This window comes from Doryrhamphus excisus, linkage group LG1 (assembly GCF_037039965.1).
Source record: "Doryrhamphus excisus strain RoL-2023G ecotype Guam linkage group LG1, RoL_Dexc_Guam_v1.1, whole genome shotgun sequence".
In the NCBI taxonomy this organism is placed as follows: Eukaryota; Metazoa; Chordata; class Actinopteri; order Syngnathiformes; family Syngnathidae; genus Doryrhamphus; species Doryrhamphus excisus.
The window spans coordinates 7,134,845-7,152,642 of NC_136357.1; the positions used below are offsets into that span (position 1 = coordinate 7,134,845).

The following is a 17,798-nucleotide window of genomic DNA, read 5'->3' on the forward strand; positions in this document are numbered from 1 at the left end:
TTCAGAACATTCGACAGAGAGTTCTTCCAGCTTCGCTCCAATTGCAACTATCTGCTTGCATCCAACTGTAAAAGCAGCTATGAGGATTTCAACATCCAGCTGCAACGCCAAGAGACAGGTGGGATCACCGCCATAAAGCGGGTGGCCATGAGGCTCAATGGAGTGGTGGTGGAACTGTCCAGCTCCTCCATCATGGTCAATGACAAGCCGTGAGTCTGTTACTCAAACTCGTAGAGTACATTTGACGTGGCTACCATCAATGGACACGTTATTGTTATGACTTATTTCTACCTAGGGTGGCGCTGCCGTTCAGCCAGGTTGGCATCTCAATCGAGAGAACCTTCTCATACGTTAAAGTGGAGGCAACAATGGGTGTGATTGTCATGTGGAACGAACAAGACACTCTCTGGGTGGGTTCAGCCACATTCACTCAATATGTTTCACTTAAGTAGCACTATTATGTCATGCTCATAATAGAAGAGACAGCATCTATACCAAAAACAACATGAAATGTAAAACCTAAGACACAATATCTTACTTACTCTGTGGAAATATGTGGCAATAATGCAATAAAGTAATCTTCACTCGCTAAATGTACTCCAAAAAAGGTCAGTAAGGATAATTCATCATGCCGCCTACAGAGAACAAAATTTCTAAAATCACAAATACTTAATACTTACGGATATAGTTCATCTTCAAACAGCTAAAATAATGCATAAGGCTAAAAATAACCAATTAGCTAAAAATGTCATCCAATACTTCTCTACAAGAGAGGAGAAATATGATCTCAGGGAAGAACTACATTTGAAACACTTATATGCTAGGACTACGTTAAAAAGCCATAGCATTTCAGTATGTGGAATCAAACTATGGAATGGATTGAGTAAGACCCTCAAACAATGCACAACGATGAGCCAATTCAAGAAACAATACAAGCAGTTGATGTTTGCTAAATACAAGGATGAAGAGTCTTGAACCAGTCATGATGTGCTATATATATCACTATATTGACACTTACTATGGTACCCGTTATGTCATTGGATGGTCATATCACCGAGTACTTCGGAGGTGCATTTTAAAAAAAAAACCTTAAACTGTATTATGGAAAGCAGGAAGTGAACAAATGAAACAGTTACTGATTGTAAAAGTACCAGATGGAGGGGTAGGATTTAATAAGCTTTGCTTCTTCCTACTCCTTTTGGACATGTGGAACTGTGAACTGATTATGTGATGCATTCAATTGTAATCTGATGCACGTTCAAATGAAATTAAACCATTACCATTACCAATATTGTGGCAAAAAACACTGGTCAAATTTCTTATCATTGTTATGTTCTCACCACCATTCTCACCATTGCGATTTCCAGGTTGAGTTGGATGCGAAATACAAGAATCAGACTTGTGGCTTGTGTGGTGACTTCAATGGAGATCAGATTGAGGGTAGGTTCAAGCCTTGCTTCACAATATCTGTATTGAAATGTACTACAAATGTATCTCCTTCTTCTAAAAAATAGGAGAAATTGAGGATGTCGGGGAAGCATGGAAAGCCGACAGTCCAACTGAAAACTGTGATGAAAACTTGTCTCCTTTCCCACAGACCTGCTCCAAAACTCAGGTGGTATTCACCGTAAGGGTAGCGTTAAATTAATATTAGTTTAACACAAGTTACAAATATCGTTGTGCCCCCTTTCAGAGATCCATCTGTGAGACCGCCGTGTCAGGACCCGCCTTCCTCAGTTGTCAAGACCTAATTGACAGGGATGCTTTTGTGGAAGCATGCATGAAGGACTTGTGCAACTGTAACGGTTCCACTCCCTGTTTGTGTTCCACCATGTCAGAGTACTCGCGTCAATGCGCTCATGCAGGAGGGGAGCCACAGGAATGGAATGCACATTTGTGCGGTAAGGAAAGAAGTCTAGGATCTCATGTTTTTGTAGGTTTTCATTGGCTTCCTCCAACAGTGCAAAAACGTGCATGTTCGGTTAATTCGAAATAGTCCATAGGTGTGAATGTGAGTGGGAATGGCTGTTTGTCCATAGGTGGTTGTGTGGTAAACCCACCCAAAGTCAGCTTGCATATGCAACAGTAACCCTATTGATAACGAGCTGTATAGAAAACTGAACTGTATAGAACATTAAATCACTTGTCTCTCTTTTATGCCCAATAGCGAAAAAAAAATGTCCACTTAACATGGTCTACAAAGAGTGTGGGAGCCCCTGCACAAACACGTGCAGCAACCCACAGAGGAGTGAAGTGTGTGAAGATCATTGCATCGACGGATGCTTCTGTCCTCCAGGTAGGTTGAAATCAACATCAAAACTAAAATGGGAACCTTTTATGCTAATTTTAATGAGTTGGGGACTCCTATAGAGCAGCTGCACACAATAACCAGCACAGAAAGCTTTCTAGATCTTCCAGAATCTGCACCTATTCCAGCCATATTTCCTTGGATTTCCAAAAACTGTGTTTTTTTAATTGATTCCACTCATTCCGCTGTGATTGGTCACACTCACAAGCGTTCCTGAAGACTTCCGGTCTACTGCCGAATCCTGCTTTCTAATTTTGACGGTATAGGAGTCGATGATAAATGAATGGCCGGTCGAGTGGTTAGCGCACAGACCTCACAGCTAGGAGACCAGGGTTCAATTCCACCCCCGGCCATCTCTGTGTGGAGTTTGCATGTTCTTCCCGTGCATGCGTGGGTTTTCTCCGGGTACTCCGGTTTCCTCCCACATTCCAAAAACATGCTAGGTTAATTGGCGACTCCAAATTGTCCATAGGTATGAATGTGAGTGTGAATGGTTGTTTGTCTATATGTGCCCTGTGATTGGCTGGCGACCAGTCCAGGGTGTACCCCGCCTCTCGCCCGAAGACAGCTGGGATAGGCTCCAGCACCCCCCACGACCCTCGTGAGGAAAAGCGTTAGAAAATGAATGAATGAATGAATGAATGAATGAATGATAAATGAATGAAAACTTTGGAGAGCTACTTGAGGGGCGCGGGCTACAGTTTGTACTCACGTTCAGCATCCTGTGATGTCAGAAAGAGACGGTGTTAGAAAAAACTCTCTGAAACCAAGCATTCAGAGCCATCCTAATTTGCATTTCACTGCAATTTAGTTGTGATTATATGACTGACTTTAAAATATGATTACAGATAAATATTTTGGTTTAAGAAGTATTTTATTGGTAAATCTCTGAAGGGACCCTTTTGGATGACATCGGTGATAATGGATGTCTGCCTGCGGACCAGTGCTCCTGCATCCACAATGGCCAGCCATACAAACCTGGTGAATCCTACTCCAGGGCCTGTCAGACATGGTGATGACTTCACACTCGTTTCCTTCGTACATTTACAGCAACACTGTGAATTATTATTTTTTGAAGCTGACTAAAATGTTTTGGCAGCACTTGTACTCAGGGTGAATGGAGGTGTAGCGACAAGGACTGCCCTGGGGTCTGTTCCATGCTGGGAGGCTCCCATATCTCCACCTATGATGATAAAACATACACTTTCCATGGCGACTGCTCCTATGTTATTACAAGGGTAAGGGATTTGAACTATTTAACTACTCAATTCCTCTTATTGGTTTAACATTCCTCATTGTCATATGAGTAGGAAAACAAGTAAAACTTACCTAATTTAAAAAAATTATGATTACAATTTTTCAATTAAATTCAATGACACACATTTTTTTGAGGTTGCACGGTGGACAAGTGGTTAGCACGTAGACCTCACAGCTAGGAGACCAGGGTTCAATTCCACCCTCTGCCAAATCTGTGTGGAGTTTTCATGTTCTCCCCGTGCATGCATGGGTTTTCTCCCGGTACTCCAGTTTCCTCCCACAATCCAAAAACAACAACATTAGCTTTCTACCGCTTATCCTCACGAGGGTCGCGGGCTTGCTGGAGTCCAGGTACACCCTGGACTGGTCAATCTGCCAATCACAGGGCACATATAGACAAACAACCATTCACACTCACATTCATACCTATGGACAATTTGGAGTCACCAATTAACCTAGCATGTTTTTGGAATGTGGGAGGAAACCGGAGTACCCGGAGAAAACCCACACATGCACGGGGAGAACATGCAAACTCCACACAGAGGAATCGAACCCTGGTCCCCTAGCTGTGTGGCCAAACCCCTAACCACTCAATCACTGCGCATCCCTAAAATGGAACAGTACCATGAATTTCCTTAAAAACAAACATTATAAGTGTTTAAAATCAACTTCAAATCAGTCAAAAAAGCTACACTGCAACCTAACTGCAATATGAATATTATACATTTTGTCCCCTACAGCAGGTGAATGGGACTTTCGTTGTCCTGGGTGAAATTGTCAAATGTGAGAAATCGGACAAATCAACCTGCCTGAATGCAGTCGCTCTAGTGCTGTCAAAATCCACGGTAAGGTTGGCACATAAGAGAAGAGATATGGTTTTATAGGATGTGACTCACATCATATTTAATACATTTAATGCAGGTGATTGTTGTGGAAGCAAGCGGGCACGTTTTTGTCAACAAGCTCACCTCTCAGCTACCTCTCTTCATGGGTCAGTGCTTTTTTTTTTTGTCTTTTCGTGACAATCATTTGACTTTTATTCCATGATGAATAATGGTTTGTTTTGCCTACAGATGACATAACGATCTTCAGCCCATCCACGTTTTACATTGTGATCCACACCGTCTACGGGCTTCACCTTGAAATCCAGCTCACGCCCATCATGCAGGTTTACATCAAAGCCGGTCTGTCTCATAGAGGCAAACTCCATGGTGAGTAGTGGTTTTGGTGTATATACTGTATGACCTTGTATACTTTCATATTTAGTGTATCTGTCTCTCTCTCTCTGTGCAGGTCTTTGTGGGGATTTTAACAACGTTGAAGTCGATGACTTCAAAACCGTATGCGGAATGATTGAAGGGACAGCTGCTACATTTGCCAACTCATGGAGGGCTAAAGGAGGATGTCCAGATGTCACCAATACACTCGGTGACCCCTGCCTGCTGAGTGTCGATAAGGGTAGGTTCTTTCTCATTGCTGTGAAGTTCATGATGCAAAACTATAATGCAAGAATACTGTGGAACCTCTGAGGTCAAACATACAGTATGACGGAACACTGGTTGAGCTCTCTTTTCTTTTTCAAATTTAAGATTTTGAATAACAGTCATAGTATGATGGTAATGGTAATGGTTTAATTTCATTTGAACATACATCAGATTACAATTGAATGCATCACATAATCAGTTCACAGTTCCACATGTCCAAAAGGAGTAGGAAGAAGCAAAGCTTATTAAATCCTACCCCTGCATCTGGTACTTTTGCAATCAGTAACTGTTACATTTGTTCACTTCCTGCCTTTCTGATTAATTTAATTTAATTTAATTTAATTTAATTTAATTTAATTATTAGTTAGTTGTTATTTGTTATACGTTAAAAACATTTTTTTCAGAGCTTTAAAGACACATGAAAACATCCCATGGCTTAATACAAAACAATAGAATACTTGATGCTATCATTCATAACAAATGACAAAAATTCTGATGAAAGGTGCTGGAAATTATTGCAAAAAGTCAAAGAAGAAGCAAACCCTATGGCCAGTGTTGTCCATGATAAGTTTTGTGAGAGCTATTCATCTCATGCTGGTGGTCCAATACAATACATTGTAATATTGATGTTTTATGACAGCTTTAATGGATCTACTAATGTTGTTCCAAATTGCTTCCAATCTAATGCCACCAATTTGACATGTTTGTGTTTTTCAGAGAAGTATGCCAACCACTGGTGCTCATTGCTGACCAACACATCAGGAGTGTTTTCCAAGTGCCATTCCGAGATAAACCCAGAAGAATACGTTACTGTAAGAACTTGTGTTACATCCTTGACAAGAATTTTTTTTTCCTCCCCAGCCCTCAATGTGAAATCCCCAGTGAAAACCACATAAGATGGATAGGCATCAGACTAGGTTTTATACTGTAGAATCTTGATTGACTTTTGATGAATATACTAAAATGTAAATGTTCTGAACTCCTGATTCCATGACACTGTTGGACTAAGTAGAGGGGTTGAACCAGAGTAGACGTCTGCACGGATAGTGATCAATTTCCCATTGACCATGTTCATCTTTAGATAGCAAATTAGTTGAGATTGAATCAACAGTGCCCCTACTGGTTAAAGCAAAGTAGTGCACTCAATTGCTCCCCAACACAAACATCAATCAACAGATTTCGTAATGATCAATTAATTGATTATTATGCCCATCTTTGCTATGCACCGTAGATACAAATCACAGATATCCCGGCTGTCATCGGGCGAGAGGTGGGGTACACCCTGGATTGGTTGCCAGCCAATCACAGGGCACATACATATAGAGAAACAACCATTCACACCCACATTCATACCTATGGAGTCGCCAGTTAACCTAGCATGCGTGTTTTTGGAATGAGGGAGGAAAACCACATACACACACACGGGGAGAACATGCAAGAATCGAACCCAGGTCTCCTTGCGTGCTAACCACTCTCCTAACAAATGCATTCTCTCCACAGTCCTGTATCTATGACACGTGTGCCTGCGAAAACAGCGAGGATTGCATGTGTGCTGCCATGTCCTCCTACGTTCACGCATGTGCCGCTGCTGGTATCTCCTTAAATGGATGGCGGGAAGTGGTGTGCAGTAGGTTTCACCCAAAAAAATCCATTATCCATTATCCAATGGATCAGCATTATCCATTCTAATTTCATTCAAGACTAACAGTTGCATGCTGTTTTTTTAACAGAAAAATACACAACAACCTGCCCGTCAAATTTGGTATTTGACTACGACATGACAAGCTGTGGCCGCACATGCCGCTCTCTGAGCCAATCGGATTTAACTTGTGAGGTTGATTTTACGCCGGTGGATGGCTGCGGCTGTGCTGAGGGCACCTACCTCAACGAGAAGGGGGTGTGCGTGGCGGCGGCCCTGTGCTCCTGCTACATAGGGGACATGGTGGTGCGGCCCAAGCAGACTGTCAGGGCACACGGACAAATATGGTGAGCATTTGGTAGTGGATCAACGTTATTATTCATGGAAACCCTTTTAAAGGATAAAATATACATTTTAGCCCATCTTTTTGTTGCTTTTCAGTTCCTGCCGGAGTGGAAAACTAATCTGTGCAGGAAACCACACAACTGAAAGTATGTAAAAAGAACCATAGAGGTTTAGTCTTAAAAATACATTAGGTTTAACTTTTTTTATTATCATTACTCATTTGAAAAGTATATTTTCTTATGTCTTTTCTAACGCATTCATTCACTGTGATCAGCCTGCAGGGCACCAATGGTTTTCTTCAACTGCTCAAGCGCAAAACCAGGCGACACGGGGTCAGAGTGCCAAAAAACCTGCCAGACTCTGGACACAGAATGTGTAAGACTGAATAAATAGATGGATTTAGAACTACTATAATGAGTGTAAAGGTGATTATAGGGGTGTTATGTTTTGTGTAGGGGGCTCTAACAATTCATTCATTTTCTACCGCTTATCCTCACGAGGGTCGCGGGGGTGCTGGAGCCTATCCCAGCTGTCTTCGTGTGAGAGGCGGGGTGGACTGGTCGCCAGCCAATCACAGGGCACATATAGACAAACAACCATGCACACTCACATTCATACCTATGGACAATTTGGAGTCGCTTATTAACCTAGCAAGTCACCATTAATACACTACACTGCATGTCAAAAAATCCATACTAGCCAAAATGTACCACTTCCACACATAATGTGAGATAACTTTTTTTCACTGTCATGTCGGACTCTGCATCCATGGCTGACTCCATATGTAATAATACATCATAGTCAACCATGAAACTGCAGTTGTTTTAATGAATTACATTTGAAAAAACACAACACAGTGAGGGAGCGATGTACAAGTGTACTAAAACGTTGTTGTGACACTGTACAGGTCAGCTCGCATTGTGTCTCAGGCTGCGTCTGTCCTGATGGTCTGTTGTCTGATGGTAAAGGAGGCTGTATTAAAGAGTCTCAATGTCCCTGCACGTACAATGGACAATCCTACAAGCCTGGACAGACTGTTAATGTGGACTGCAACACCTGGTGAGCACATCTTTGTTGCTGTGACCTCTGGGAATTATTAGTATATTCTGTGTGACTCTTTATTACGTGACAACAGCACTTGCAAAAGCAGACAATGGCAATGTACCGATCGGCAGTGTGATGGAAGCTGTACAATATATGGAGAAGGCCATTACATCACCTTCGATGAGAAGAAATTTTCTTTCAACGGGGACTGTGATTACGTCTTTAGTCAGGTATGTGGTGTGTTTACTGTCTGTTGTATATCTTTGTGCTTTATCAAAAATAACTACTAAAATCTATTTTTATCTAGGATTACTGCGGTGACGGTAAGGAGGGCACCTTTAGGGTCCTGACTGAAAGCATTCCCTGTGGGACAAGCGATAACGTCTGCTCCATTGCTGTCAAGCTCTTCTTAGGGGTACACCATTCTATTATAATGTAAAAATAATATTGTAGGGACGTTACTAACTACTTTTTACTGCTTTTTTTCAGAACACTGAAATTATCCTTAAAGAGGAAAACGTCAAAGTTATCAAACAAAACAAAGGGATAGACATACCTTATAAAGTCCACTCTATCGGGATGTATGTTGTCATTGAGGCAAAGAATGGTCTTGTTCTCATCTGGAATAGGAAGACGACACTCATGATCAAACTGAGCTCCACATTCAAGGTGAGAGAACCAGTATACCATTCCAGTCATATGCTTGCATGCAGTCACAGGATGTCTTACTAATTTTGTGTACTTTGTGAATGATTTATTTGAACACTTCGATAATACAGTACAAACTTGGTTAGTGTCATTAATATGTTCCACTCTAACCAAAACAAACTCTAAGCGAATCAAACTAATCCAATGAAACATCACACAGAAATCCAATAAGATTACACCATTCAGCTAGCTAAGGAACAATTAAGTAATTCCGAGAATGTATTCAAATTTCAAACTTGTGCAGTTTTTGGATAAATAATGTAAGATGTATGTTGTGAAAAAGAATGATTCAAATAACTCATCAATGACCAAAATATAAAATGACATCCATTTTCCATGAAACTTCTCAACTGTAAATGTCATTTCTATCAGTATTGATGTTTTTAACTTGACTCTATCGTATTAAATTCCAGGGAAAAGTTTGTGGGCTATGTGGAAATTTCGACGGAAGCATCAAGAATGATTTTTCCACCAGAAACAAAGAGCTTGTGGTGGACGCCTTTAAGTTCGGAAACAGCTGGAAAGTGTCACCAAGCTGTCCCAATACAAATGCACTAAAAAATCCCTGCGTGCTGTACTCGCACAGGCAAGCATGGGCTCTGAAACACTGTAGCATTATCAAGAGTGAAGTGTTTGGTCCTTGTCATTCAAAGGTAATCCACTTCATTGCATTTATGAATACTTGAACCTTAAACACTCCAATTCAATATAATGCTATAATGCATTTGGGGTTATAAATCAAACAGTATTAACTTGCATATTGATTTTTTTTCAAGGTGGATCCGCAGCCTTATTATGATGCCTGTGTAAGAGACACATGCGCCTGCAATACTGGAGGAGATTGTGACTGCTTCTGCTCGACTGTGGCAGCCTATGCAGCCGCCTGTAATAAGGCTCAAACTTGCATAGATTGGAGAACACCCACTATCTGTCGTAAGTGTTTCATTTATGTTTCTGGAGAATGAATTCAAATTTAACCTGTGTTCATTCATTTGCAATGACATTTTCTTTTGTTAGCTGTATACTGTGATTACTACAATCCCAATGATGTGTGTGAATGGCACTACGAGCCTTGTGGAAAGCCATGCACGAAGACATGCAGAAATCCCTCAGGAGAATGCTATACCCAAATCCCACCATTAGAAGGTATGAGAATAACAATCAATATCATCAGTAGTTAAAACAATTGTGTTTACCTGAGGTTTTCCTGGTTTTTACCTTTAAAGGTCCTTGCTTGTACCGTTTACCATTACATATCTTACATGTCTTTAAGGCTGTTATCCACGGTGTCCACCCCAACAACCATATTTGGAAGAGGAAACAATGAAGTGTGTGTCAAGGGAAGACTGCGGATGCTATGATGATGACGGGAAGCATTATACAGAAGGAGAGATAATGCCTCAGACGGAAAACTGTCAGACATGGTAGGATTCTTTTCATCCAAAAGTTATTTGATAAAATCAAGTCCTTTTTTTAAAAAAAAAAAAATTCATTTTGGTTGTCTTTTTTTTGCTTTTCAGTAAATGTATTTCAACAAAAAGGGAATGTGTTTATGATGCCAAAGGTAAAAACACTTCACCAAAAGATGGCTCTATTATTGTTCATTATTGGCTGTTTATACTGTTTAAAACTACTTTTTTTTTTAATTTTGTCCTTTAAAATGCCATGGATTCGTAAAATGTTATTCATATGTTTTGCAGCTTGCACTTGCACATACAAAGGGAAAATATACAAGTACGGAGAAGTTGTATATGATATTCACGATGGAGCTGGAACCTGTATTACTGCTTATTGCGGTGAACATGGAAATATCACAAGAGTGGTTAGGCCTTGCAGTTCAACGACACAGCAGCCGACGACAACTGAATTTGTGTTTGTGACAACAGGTAGGAGTCAACTATGAACTAGATTTCTAAACATCTAATGTTTACCTTTAAAAATAAGAAACTGACTATTTTTCTAATGTGGTAATCACAGAAGGACCAACTTCCACAGCAGAAACCACAGTGAAAGAAACGACAACAAGTGAAAACCCCATCAAAACAACCCTCGAACCCACAACGTTCACAGAAGAACCCACCACCATAACAACAACCACAGAAATGCCATCCATACCAACAACCATTCTAACAAACCCAACCACAATTACAACGGAAAATGTCCAAACCACGACAACCACAGAAACGCCAACAACAACCCCATCTGACTGTCTTGTTTGTTACACATCACCTTGGATCAACAACCATTACCCTGACTTTTCTCCAAATGGTGGAGAATATGAGCCGATTGAAAACATAACCGATCCAAATCTGAGTGAATGTAAACAACCACTTCAAATAGAATGCAGAGCAACGCAATACCCAGATCTATCTTTGGACGAACTAGATCAGAAAGTTAGATGTAACCCAACAGATGGATTGATCTGTCATAACAAAGACCAAGGCATCCCTCCAATTTGTTATGACTATGAGATACAAGTCAAATGTTGCATTAATGATTGTGCCACGACAACCAAAGCTATAACTACAAGTGCAACAACACCCATAATGACGACAGAAAAGCCCAGCACAACTGCACCAACAACCACAGAAAAGCCATCCACGCCAACGACCATTCCAACAAACCCAACCACTGTTACAACAGAAAAATCAACAACACGTGCCATGACAACAGAAAAACCCAGAACTACTGCAGCCACAACCACAGAAAAGCCTATGACTACTGCCAAAACAACTATTATACCGACTGAAAAACCCACCACAGCTACAGAAGTACCAACAACAACAACCACAGTTACAGAAAAACCTACAACAATGCCGAAAACAACAACCACAGAAAGTCCCACCACTACTGCAGTTACAACTGGAAAACCCATCACCACTACACCTGAAGTTGTCACATATACGGTTGTTACAATCGCACCATCAACAGAACCCATGGTCACATCTACAACAGAGGCCCAAACTACAACAGAAAAACCTATTAAAACAACATTTACAGAAGAGCCCACGACTATAACAACAACCACAGAAAAGCCATCCATCCCAACAACCATTCCAACAAATCCTACCACAGTTACAACTGAGAAAATAACAACACATACAATAACAACAGAAAAACCCAGCACTGCTGCAGCCACAACCACAGAAAAGCCCACAACTGTGGCTGTCACAACCCCCCAAGCCACTGAACAACCTACTACAACTACAGAAAAACCAACAACAGTTACAGAATTTACAACCACAGTAACAGAGCAACACACCTCAACTGTTGAAGTTACAGAAAAGCCCACCACAGCATCTACAGAAAAAATAAGCACCATTGCGGCAACAACAGAAAGACCAACCACTGTCACAGAAAATCCCACAACTACAGAAAGACCAACCACTACCACCACAGTAGTAGAAACAACCACAGCCTCCGAAACCATTGGTACTACCGCCACTACCACAAAAGTCACAGAAAAAATAACCACAGTGAATACAGAACAGCCAAGCACTACAGCCAAAACAACAGAAAAACTGACCACGGAAGCTACAGAAAAGCCCACCATAGTAACAACAGAAAAGATAGTCACAACAATGCCGAAAACAACAACCACAGAAAGTCCCACCACGACTGCAGTTACAACTGGAAAACCCATCACCACTACACCTGAAGTTGTCACATATACGGTTGTTACAATCGCACCATCAACAGAACCCATGGTCACATCTACAACAGAGGCCCAAACTACAACAGAAAAACCTATTAAAACAACCATCCAACTCACAACAGTTACGGAAGAGCCCACGACTATAACAACAACCACAGAAAAGCCATCCATACCAACAACCATTCCAACAAATCCTACCACAGTTACAACTGAGAAAGTAACAACACATACAATAACAACAGAAAAACCCAGCACTACTGCAGCCACAACCACAGAAAAGCCCACAACTGTGGCTGTCACAACCCCCCGAGCCACTGAACAACCTACTACAACTACAGAAAAAACAACAACAGTTACAGAAATTACAACCACAGTAACAGAGCAACACACTTCAACTGTTGCAGTTACAGAAAAGCCCACCACAGCATCTACAGAAAAAATAAGCACCGTGGCTGCAACAACAGAAAGACCAACCACTGTCACAGAAAATCCCACAACTACAGAAAGACCAACCACTACCACCACAGTCGTAGAAACAACCACAGCCTCCGAAACCATTGGAACTACCGCCACTACAACAAAAGTCACAGAAAAAATAACCACAGCGAATACAGAACAGCCAAGCACAACAGCCAAAACGACAGAAAAACTGACCACGGAAGCTACAGAAAAGCCCACCATAGTAACAACAGAAAAGATAGTCACAACAATGCCGAAAACAACAACCACAGAAAGTCCCACCACTACTGCAGTTACAACTGGAAAACCCATCACCACTACACCTGAAGTTGTCACATATACGGTTGTTACAATCGCACCATCAACAGAACCCATGGTCACATCTACAACAGAGGCCCAAACTACAACAGAAAAACCTATTAAAACAACCCCCCAACTCACAACAGTTACGGAAGAGCCCACGACTATAACAACAACCACAGAAAAGCCATCCATCCCAACAACCATTCCAACAAATCCTACCACAGTTACAACTGAGAAAGTAACAACACATACAATAACAACAGAAAAACCCAGCACTACTGCAGCCACAACCACAGAAAAGCCCACAACTGTGGCTGTCACAACCCCCCGAGCCACTGAACAACCTACTACAACTACAGAAAAACCAACAACAGTTACAGAATTTACAATCACAGTAACAGAGCAACACACTTCAACTGTTGCAGTTACAGAAAAGCCCACCACAGCATCTACAGAAAAAATAAGCACCGTGGCTGCAACAACAGAAAGACCAACCACTGTCACAGAAAATCCCACAACTACCGAAAGACCAACCACTACCACCACAGTCGTAGAAACAACCACAGCCTCCGAAACCATTGGAACTACCGCCACTACAACAAAAGTCACAGAAAAAATAACCACAGCGAATACAGAACAGCCAAGCACTACAGCCAAAACAACCGAAAAACTGACCACGGAAGCTACAGAAAAGCCCACCATAGTAACAACAGAAAAGATAGTCACAACAATGCCGAAAACAACAACCACAGAAAGTCCCACCACTACTGCAGTTACAACTGGAAAACCCATCACCACTACACCTGAAGTTGTCACATATACGGTTGTTACAATCGCACCATCAACAGAACCCATGGTCACATCTACAACAGAGGCCCAAACTACAACAGAAAAACCTATTAAAACAACCCCCCAACTCACAACAGTTACGGAAGAGCCCACGACTATAACAACAACCACAGAAAAGCCATCCATACCAACAACCATTCCAACAAATCCTACCACAGTTACAACTGAGAAAGTAACAACACATACAATAACAACGGAAAACCCCAGCACTACTGCAGCCACAACCACAGAAAAGCCTACAACTAATGCCAAAACAACTATTATACCGACTGAAAAACCCACCACAGCTACAGAAGTACCAACAACAACAACCACAGTTACAGAAAAACCTACAACCATAGTTACACAAAAGGCCAGTACTACTGTTGCCGTAACCACAGAAAAGCCCACAACTGTGGCTGTCACAACCCCCCAAGCCACTGAACAACCTACTACAACTACAGGAAAACCAACAACAGTTACAGAGTTTCCAAGCACAGTAACAGAGCAACACACTTCAACTGTTGCAGTTACAGAAAAGCCCACCACAGCATCTACAGAAAAAATAAGCACCGTGGCTGCAACAACAGAAAGACCAACCACTGTCACAGAAAATCCCACAACTACAGAAAGACCAACCACTACCACCACAGTAGTAGAAACAACCACAGCCTCCGAAACCATTGGTACTACCGCCACTACAACAAAAGTCACAGAAAAAATAACCACAGCGAATACAGAACAGCCAAGCACAACAGCCAAAACGACAGAAAAACTGACCACGGAAGCTACAGAAAAGCCCACCATAGTAACAACAGAAAAGATAGTCACAACAATGCCGAAAACAACAACAACAGAAAGTCCCACCACTACTGCAGTTACAACTGGAAAACCCATCACCACTACACCTGAAGTTGTCACAAATACGGTTGTTACAATTGCACCATCAACAGAACCCATGGTCACATCTACAACAGAGGCCCAAACTACAACAGAAAAACCTATTAAAACAACCCCCCAACTCACAACATTTACAGAAGAGCCCACGACTATAACAACAACCACAGAAAAGCCATCCATTCCAACAACCATTCCAACAAATCCTACCACAGTTACAACTGAGAAAGTAACAACACATACAATAACAACAGAAAAACCCAGCACTACTGCAGCCACAACCACAGAAAAGCCTACAACTAGTGCCAAAACAACTATTATACCGACTGAAAAACCCACCACAGCTACAGAAGTACCAACAACAACCACCACAGTTACAGAAAAACCTACAACCATAGTTACACAAAAGGCCAGTACTACTGTCGCTGTAAACACAGAAAAGCCCACAACTGTGGCTGTCACAACCCCCCAAGCCACTGAACAACCTACTACAACTACAGAAAAACCAACAACAGTTACAGAATTTCCAAGCACAGTAACAGAGCAACACACCTCAACTGTTGCAGTTACAGAAAAGCCCACCACAGCATCTACAGAAAAAATAAGCACCATTGCTGCAACAACAGAAAGACCAACCACTGTCACAGAAAATCCCACCTCTACAGAAAGACCAACCACTACCACCACAGTAGTAGAAACAACCACAGCCTCCGAAACCATTGGTACTACCGCCACTACAACAAAAGTCACAGAAAAAATAACCACAGTGACTACAGAACAGCCAAGCACTACAGCCAAAACAACAGAAAAACTGACCACGGAAGCTACAGAAAAGCCCACCATAGTAACAACAGAAAAGATAGTCACAACAATGCCGAAAACAACAACAACAGAAAGTCCCACCACTACTGCAGTTACAACTGGAAAACCCATCACCACTACACCTGAAGTTGTCACAAATACGGTTGTTACAATTGCACCATCAACAGAACCCATGGTCACATCTACAACAGAGGCCCAAACTACAACAGAAAAACCTATTAAAACAACATTTACGGAAGAGCCCACCACTATAACAACAACCACAGAAAAGCCATCCATACCGACAACCATTCCAACAAATCCTACCACAGTTACAACTGAGAAAGCAACAACACCTACAATAACAACAGAAAAACCCAGCACTGCTGCAGCCACAACCACAGAAAAGTCAGAGACCACAATCATAATCACAACAGAAAGGATTAGTACTACTGTCGCCACAACTACACAAAAGTTTACTTCCCCAGTGACCACAAAGAATGCAATCAAAACAACCGCAGAGACAACCGCAGAGACAACCGCAGAGGCGACAGAAGAGCCTTTGACAACCTCTCAGTCTTCAACAGCAGGCAGAACCACTCAGTGCTTCTGCCAATATTTGGGTCACATTTTCTATCCAGGTAAATAGTGATCTTCCCGTTGCCTCATTTATGAAACATACTGTATGTATAATGTATATTTTTATATTGAATACGAATGCTAGTTTCTATGTGCTTGACCAGTCCAGGGTATACCTCTCACACCTAAAAGTCGTCTCCAGCTTACGTACAACCATAAAAAGCACAACTTCTCTGAAGACTTCTCTTTTTTTTCTTCAGGGTCTACGATTTACAATAAGACAGACGAAGCAGGCTGGTGTTTTACAGCATATTGCAATATGACTTGCCATGTTGACAAGTATATAGGACTATGTCAGCCAACCACTCCACCAAGTCCTACCACCACCTCAACAACGCCTGTAGTAACAACACGAGTTATGTCAACAACAGTCACTACAGCAGCTCCCCCGAAAGACTGTTCCTACCTTGTCCCACCAAGGAAGGTATATAACTTGTACAACCATGAAGAGTTTTTTTCATACTTATGTTTTAGTAAATCAATGTCAATTAGTACCTCCAATAAGCATCTCAGTATGGTTAGCAAGTCCGTCACAGTTCCAAAACAAATTCCTATAGTAGTTTTCCAAATACTGTATGTGGTTTTGTTCTCCTCAGCATGGTGAGACTTGGAGTTCAAGCAAGTGCACCTTTGAAATGTGTGATGATGGAAAAGTGCTGACACACCACGTGCCGTGCGATCCAGTAACCATTCCAGTTTGTGAAAATGGCCACCCACCAGTTAGGGTTTATGATGAAGATGGTTGCTGTTTCCAATACGAATGCAAATGTGAGTACAAATTTAAACAAATTCAAACACAAAAGAATAATAACAGCCAATTTGATGAGTCTCACTTATATTGCAGGTGTTTGCACCGGATGGGGAGATCCACACTATGTCACGTTTGATGGCCAATACTACAGCTTTCAGAAAAACTGCACCTATGTTCTGGTTAAAGAGATCGTTCCTAAGCACAATTTGAAAATCCTTATTGACAATGAGAACTGTGACGCTACAGGAACAGTGACTTGTGCTAACAGCTTGATTGTGTATTACAAGAACTATGAAGTCATTCTCACACAGGAGAGGATCCCAAAGACAGTCAACATGGTACATTTCATTATTATTATTCATTAATTGGATATCACGATTACCATGTATATGTTGACCTGAATATAAGACGACACTGAAAAAAATATAGATTAAAGCATCACATTGGATATGCAGACTCTAACCAATGCAACCTGTGCAGGTGTATGTCAATGGCAAGGAAGTCACCCCAACGTATTCCAACAAGGACTTTATCATCACAAGTACTTCAATAGAACTGCTTCTGAGAATCCCTGCGATTGAAGCAGTTGTGATGTTCAAGGGCCTTTTATTCAGCGTTGATTTACCATTTTCCCAGTTCGGCAATAACACAGAGGGACAGTGTGGTGAGCTGATTGTCTA

The 17,798-nt window shown here is 41.5% G+C and overlaps 1 protein-coding gene and 1 long non-coding RNA gene across 3 annotated transcripts in view; one reads left to right on the top strand and one right to left on the bottom strand.

The window, feature by feature from the left end:
* Positions 1 to 17,798, top strand: part of LOC131130933 (uncharacterized) — a 23,195-nt gene continuing 5,397 nt past the window's right edge. Inside the window, exons 1-32 of the mRNA XM_058075107.2 lie at positions 1 to 209; positions 296 to 410; positions 1,368 to 1,440; positions 1,515 to 1,615; positions 1,694 to 1,901; positions 2,168 to 2,296; positions 3,203 to 3,320; positions 3,408 to 3,546; positions 4,306 to 4,410; positions 4,487 to 4,556; positions 4,639 to 4,776; positions 4,859 to 5,023; positions 5,767 to 5,861; positions 6,550 to 6,676; positions 6,780 to 7,035; positions 7,130 to 7,179; positions 7,308 to 7,408; positions 7,941 to 8,092; positions 8,169 to 8,307; positions 8,385 to 8,492; positions 8,567 to 8,746; positions 9,199 to 9,438; positions 9,562 to 9,718; positions 9,803 to 9,931; positions 10,059 to 10,209; positions 10,306 to 10,349; positions 10,486 to 10,671; positions 10,763 to 16,369; positions 16,568 to 16,791; positions 16,964 to 17,135; positions 17,212 to 17,456; positions 17,599 to 17,782. Coding sequence (XP_057931090.2) covers positions 148 to 209; positions 296 to 410; positions 1,368 to 1,440; positions 1,515 to 1,615; positions 1,694 to 1,901; positions 2,168 to 2,296; positions 3,203 to 3,320; positions 3,408 to 3,546; positions 4,306 to 4,410; positions 4,487 to 4,556; positions 4,639 to 4,776; positions 4,859 to 5,023; positions 5,767 to 5,861; positions 6,550 to 6,676; positions 6,780 to 7,035; positions 7,130 to 7,179; positions 7,308 to 7,408; positions 7,941 to 8,092; positions 8,169 to 8,307; positions 8,385 to 8,492; positions 8,567 to 8,746; positions 9,199 to 9,438; positions 9,562 to 9,718; positions 9,803 to 9,931; positions 10,059 to 10,209; positions 10,306 to 10,349; positions 10,486 to 10,671; positions 10,763 to 16,369; positions 16,568 to 16,791; positions 16,964 to 17,135; positions 17,212 to 17,456; positions 17,599 to 17,782 — 9,970 coding nt within the window. The 5' untranslated portion in view covers positions 1 to 147. The remainder of the gene's footprint in view (positions 210 to 295; positions 411 to 1,367; positions 1,441 to 1,514; positions 1,616 to 1,693; positions 1,902 to 2,167; positions 2,297 to 3,202; positions 3,321 to 3,407; positions 3,547 to 4,305; positions 4,411 to 4,486; positions 4,557 to 4,638; positions 4,777 to 4,858; positions 5,024 to 5,766; positions 5,862 to 6,549; positions 6,677 to 6,779; positions 7,036 to 7,129; positions 7,180 to 7,307; positions 7,409 to 7,940; positions 8,093 to 8,168; positions 8,308 to 8,384; positions 8,493 to 8,566; positions 8,747 to 9,198; positions 9,439 to 9,561; positions 9,719 to 9,802; positions 9,932 to 10,058; positions 10,210 to 10,305; positions 10,350 to 10,485; positions 10,672 to 10,762; positions 16,370 to 16,567; positions 16,792 to 16,963; positions 17,136 to 17,211; positions 17,457 to 17,598; positions 17,783 to 17,798) is intronic.
* The window catches only part of LOC131130973 (uncharacterized), a 20,880-nt gene continuing 11,717 nt past the window's right edge, over positions 8,636 to 17,798 (bottom strand). For both annotated transcript variants that reach the window (XR_013627003.1, XR_013627001.1), the window contains exon 4: positions 8,636 to 8,697. This is a non-coding gene — a long non-coding RNA (uncharacterized LOC131130973). The remainder of the gene's footprint in view (positions 8,698 to 17,798) is intronic.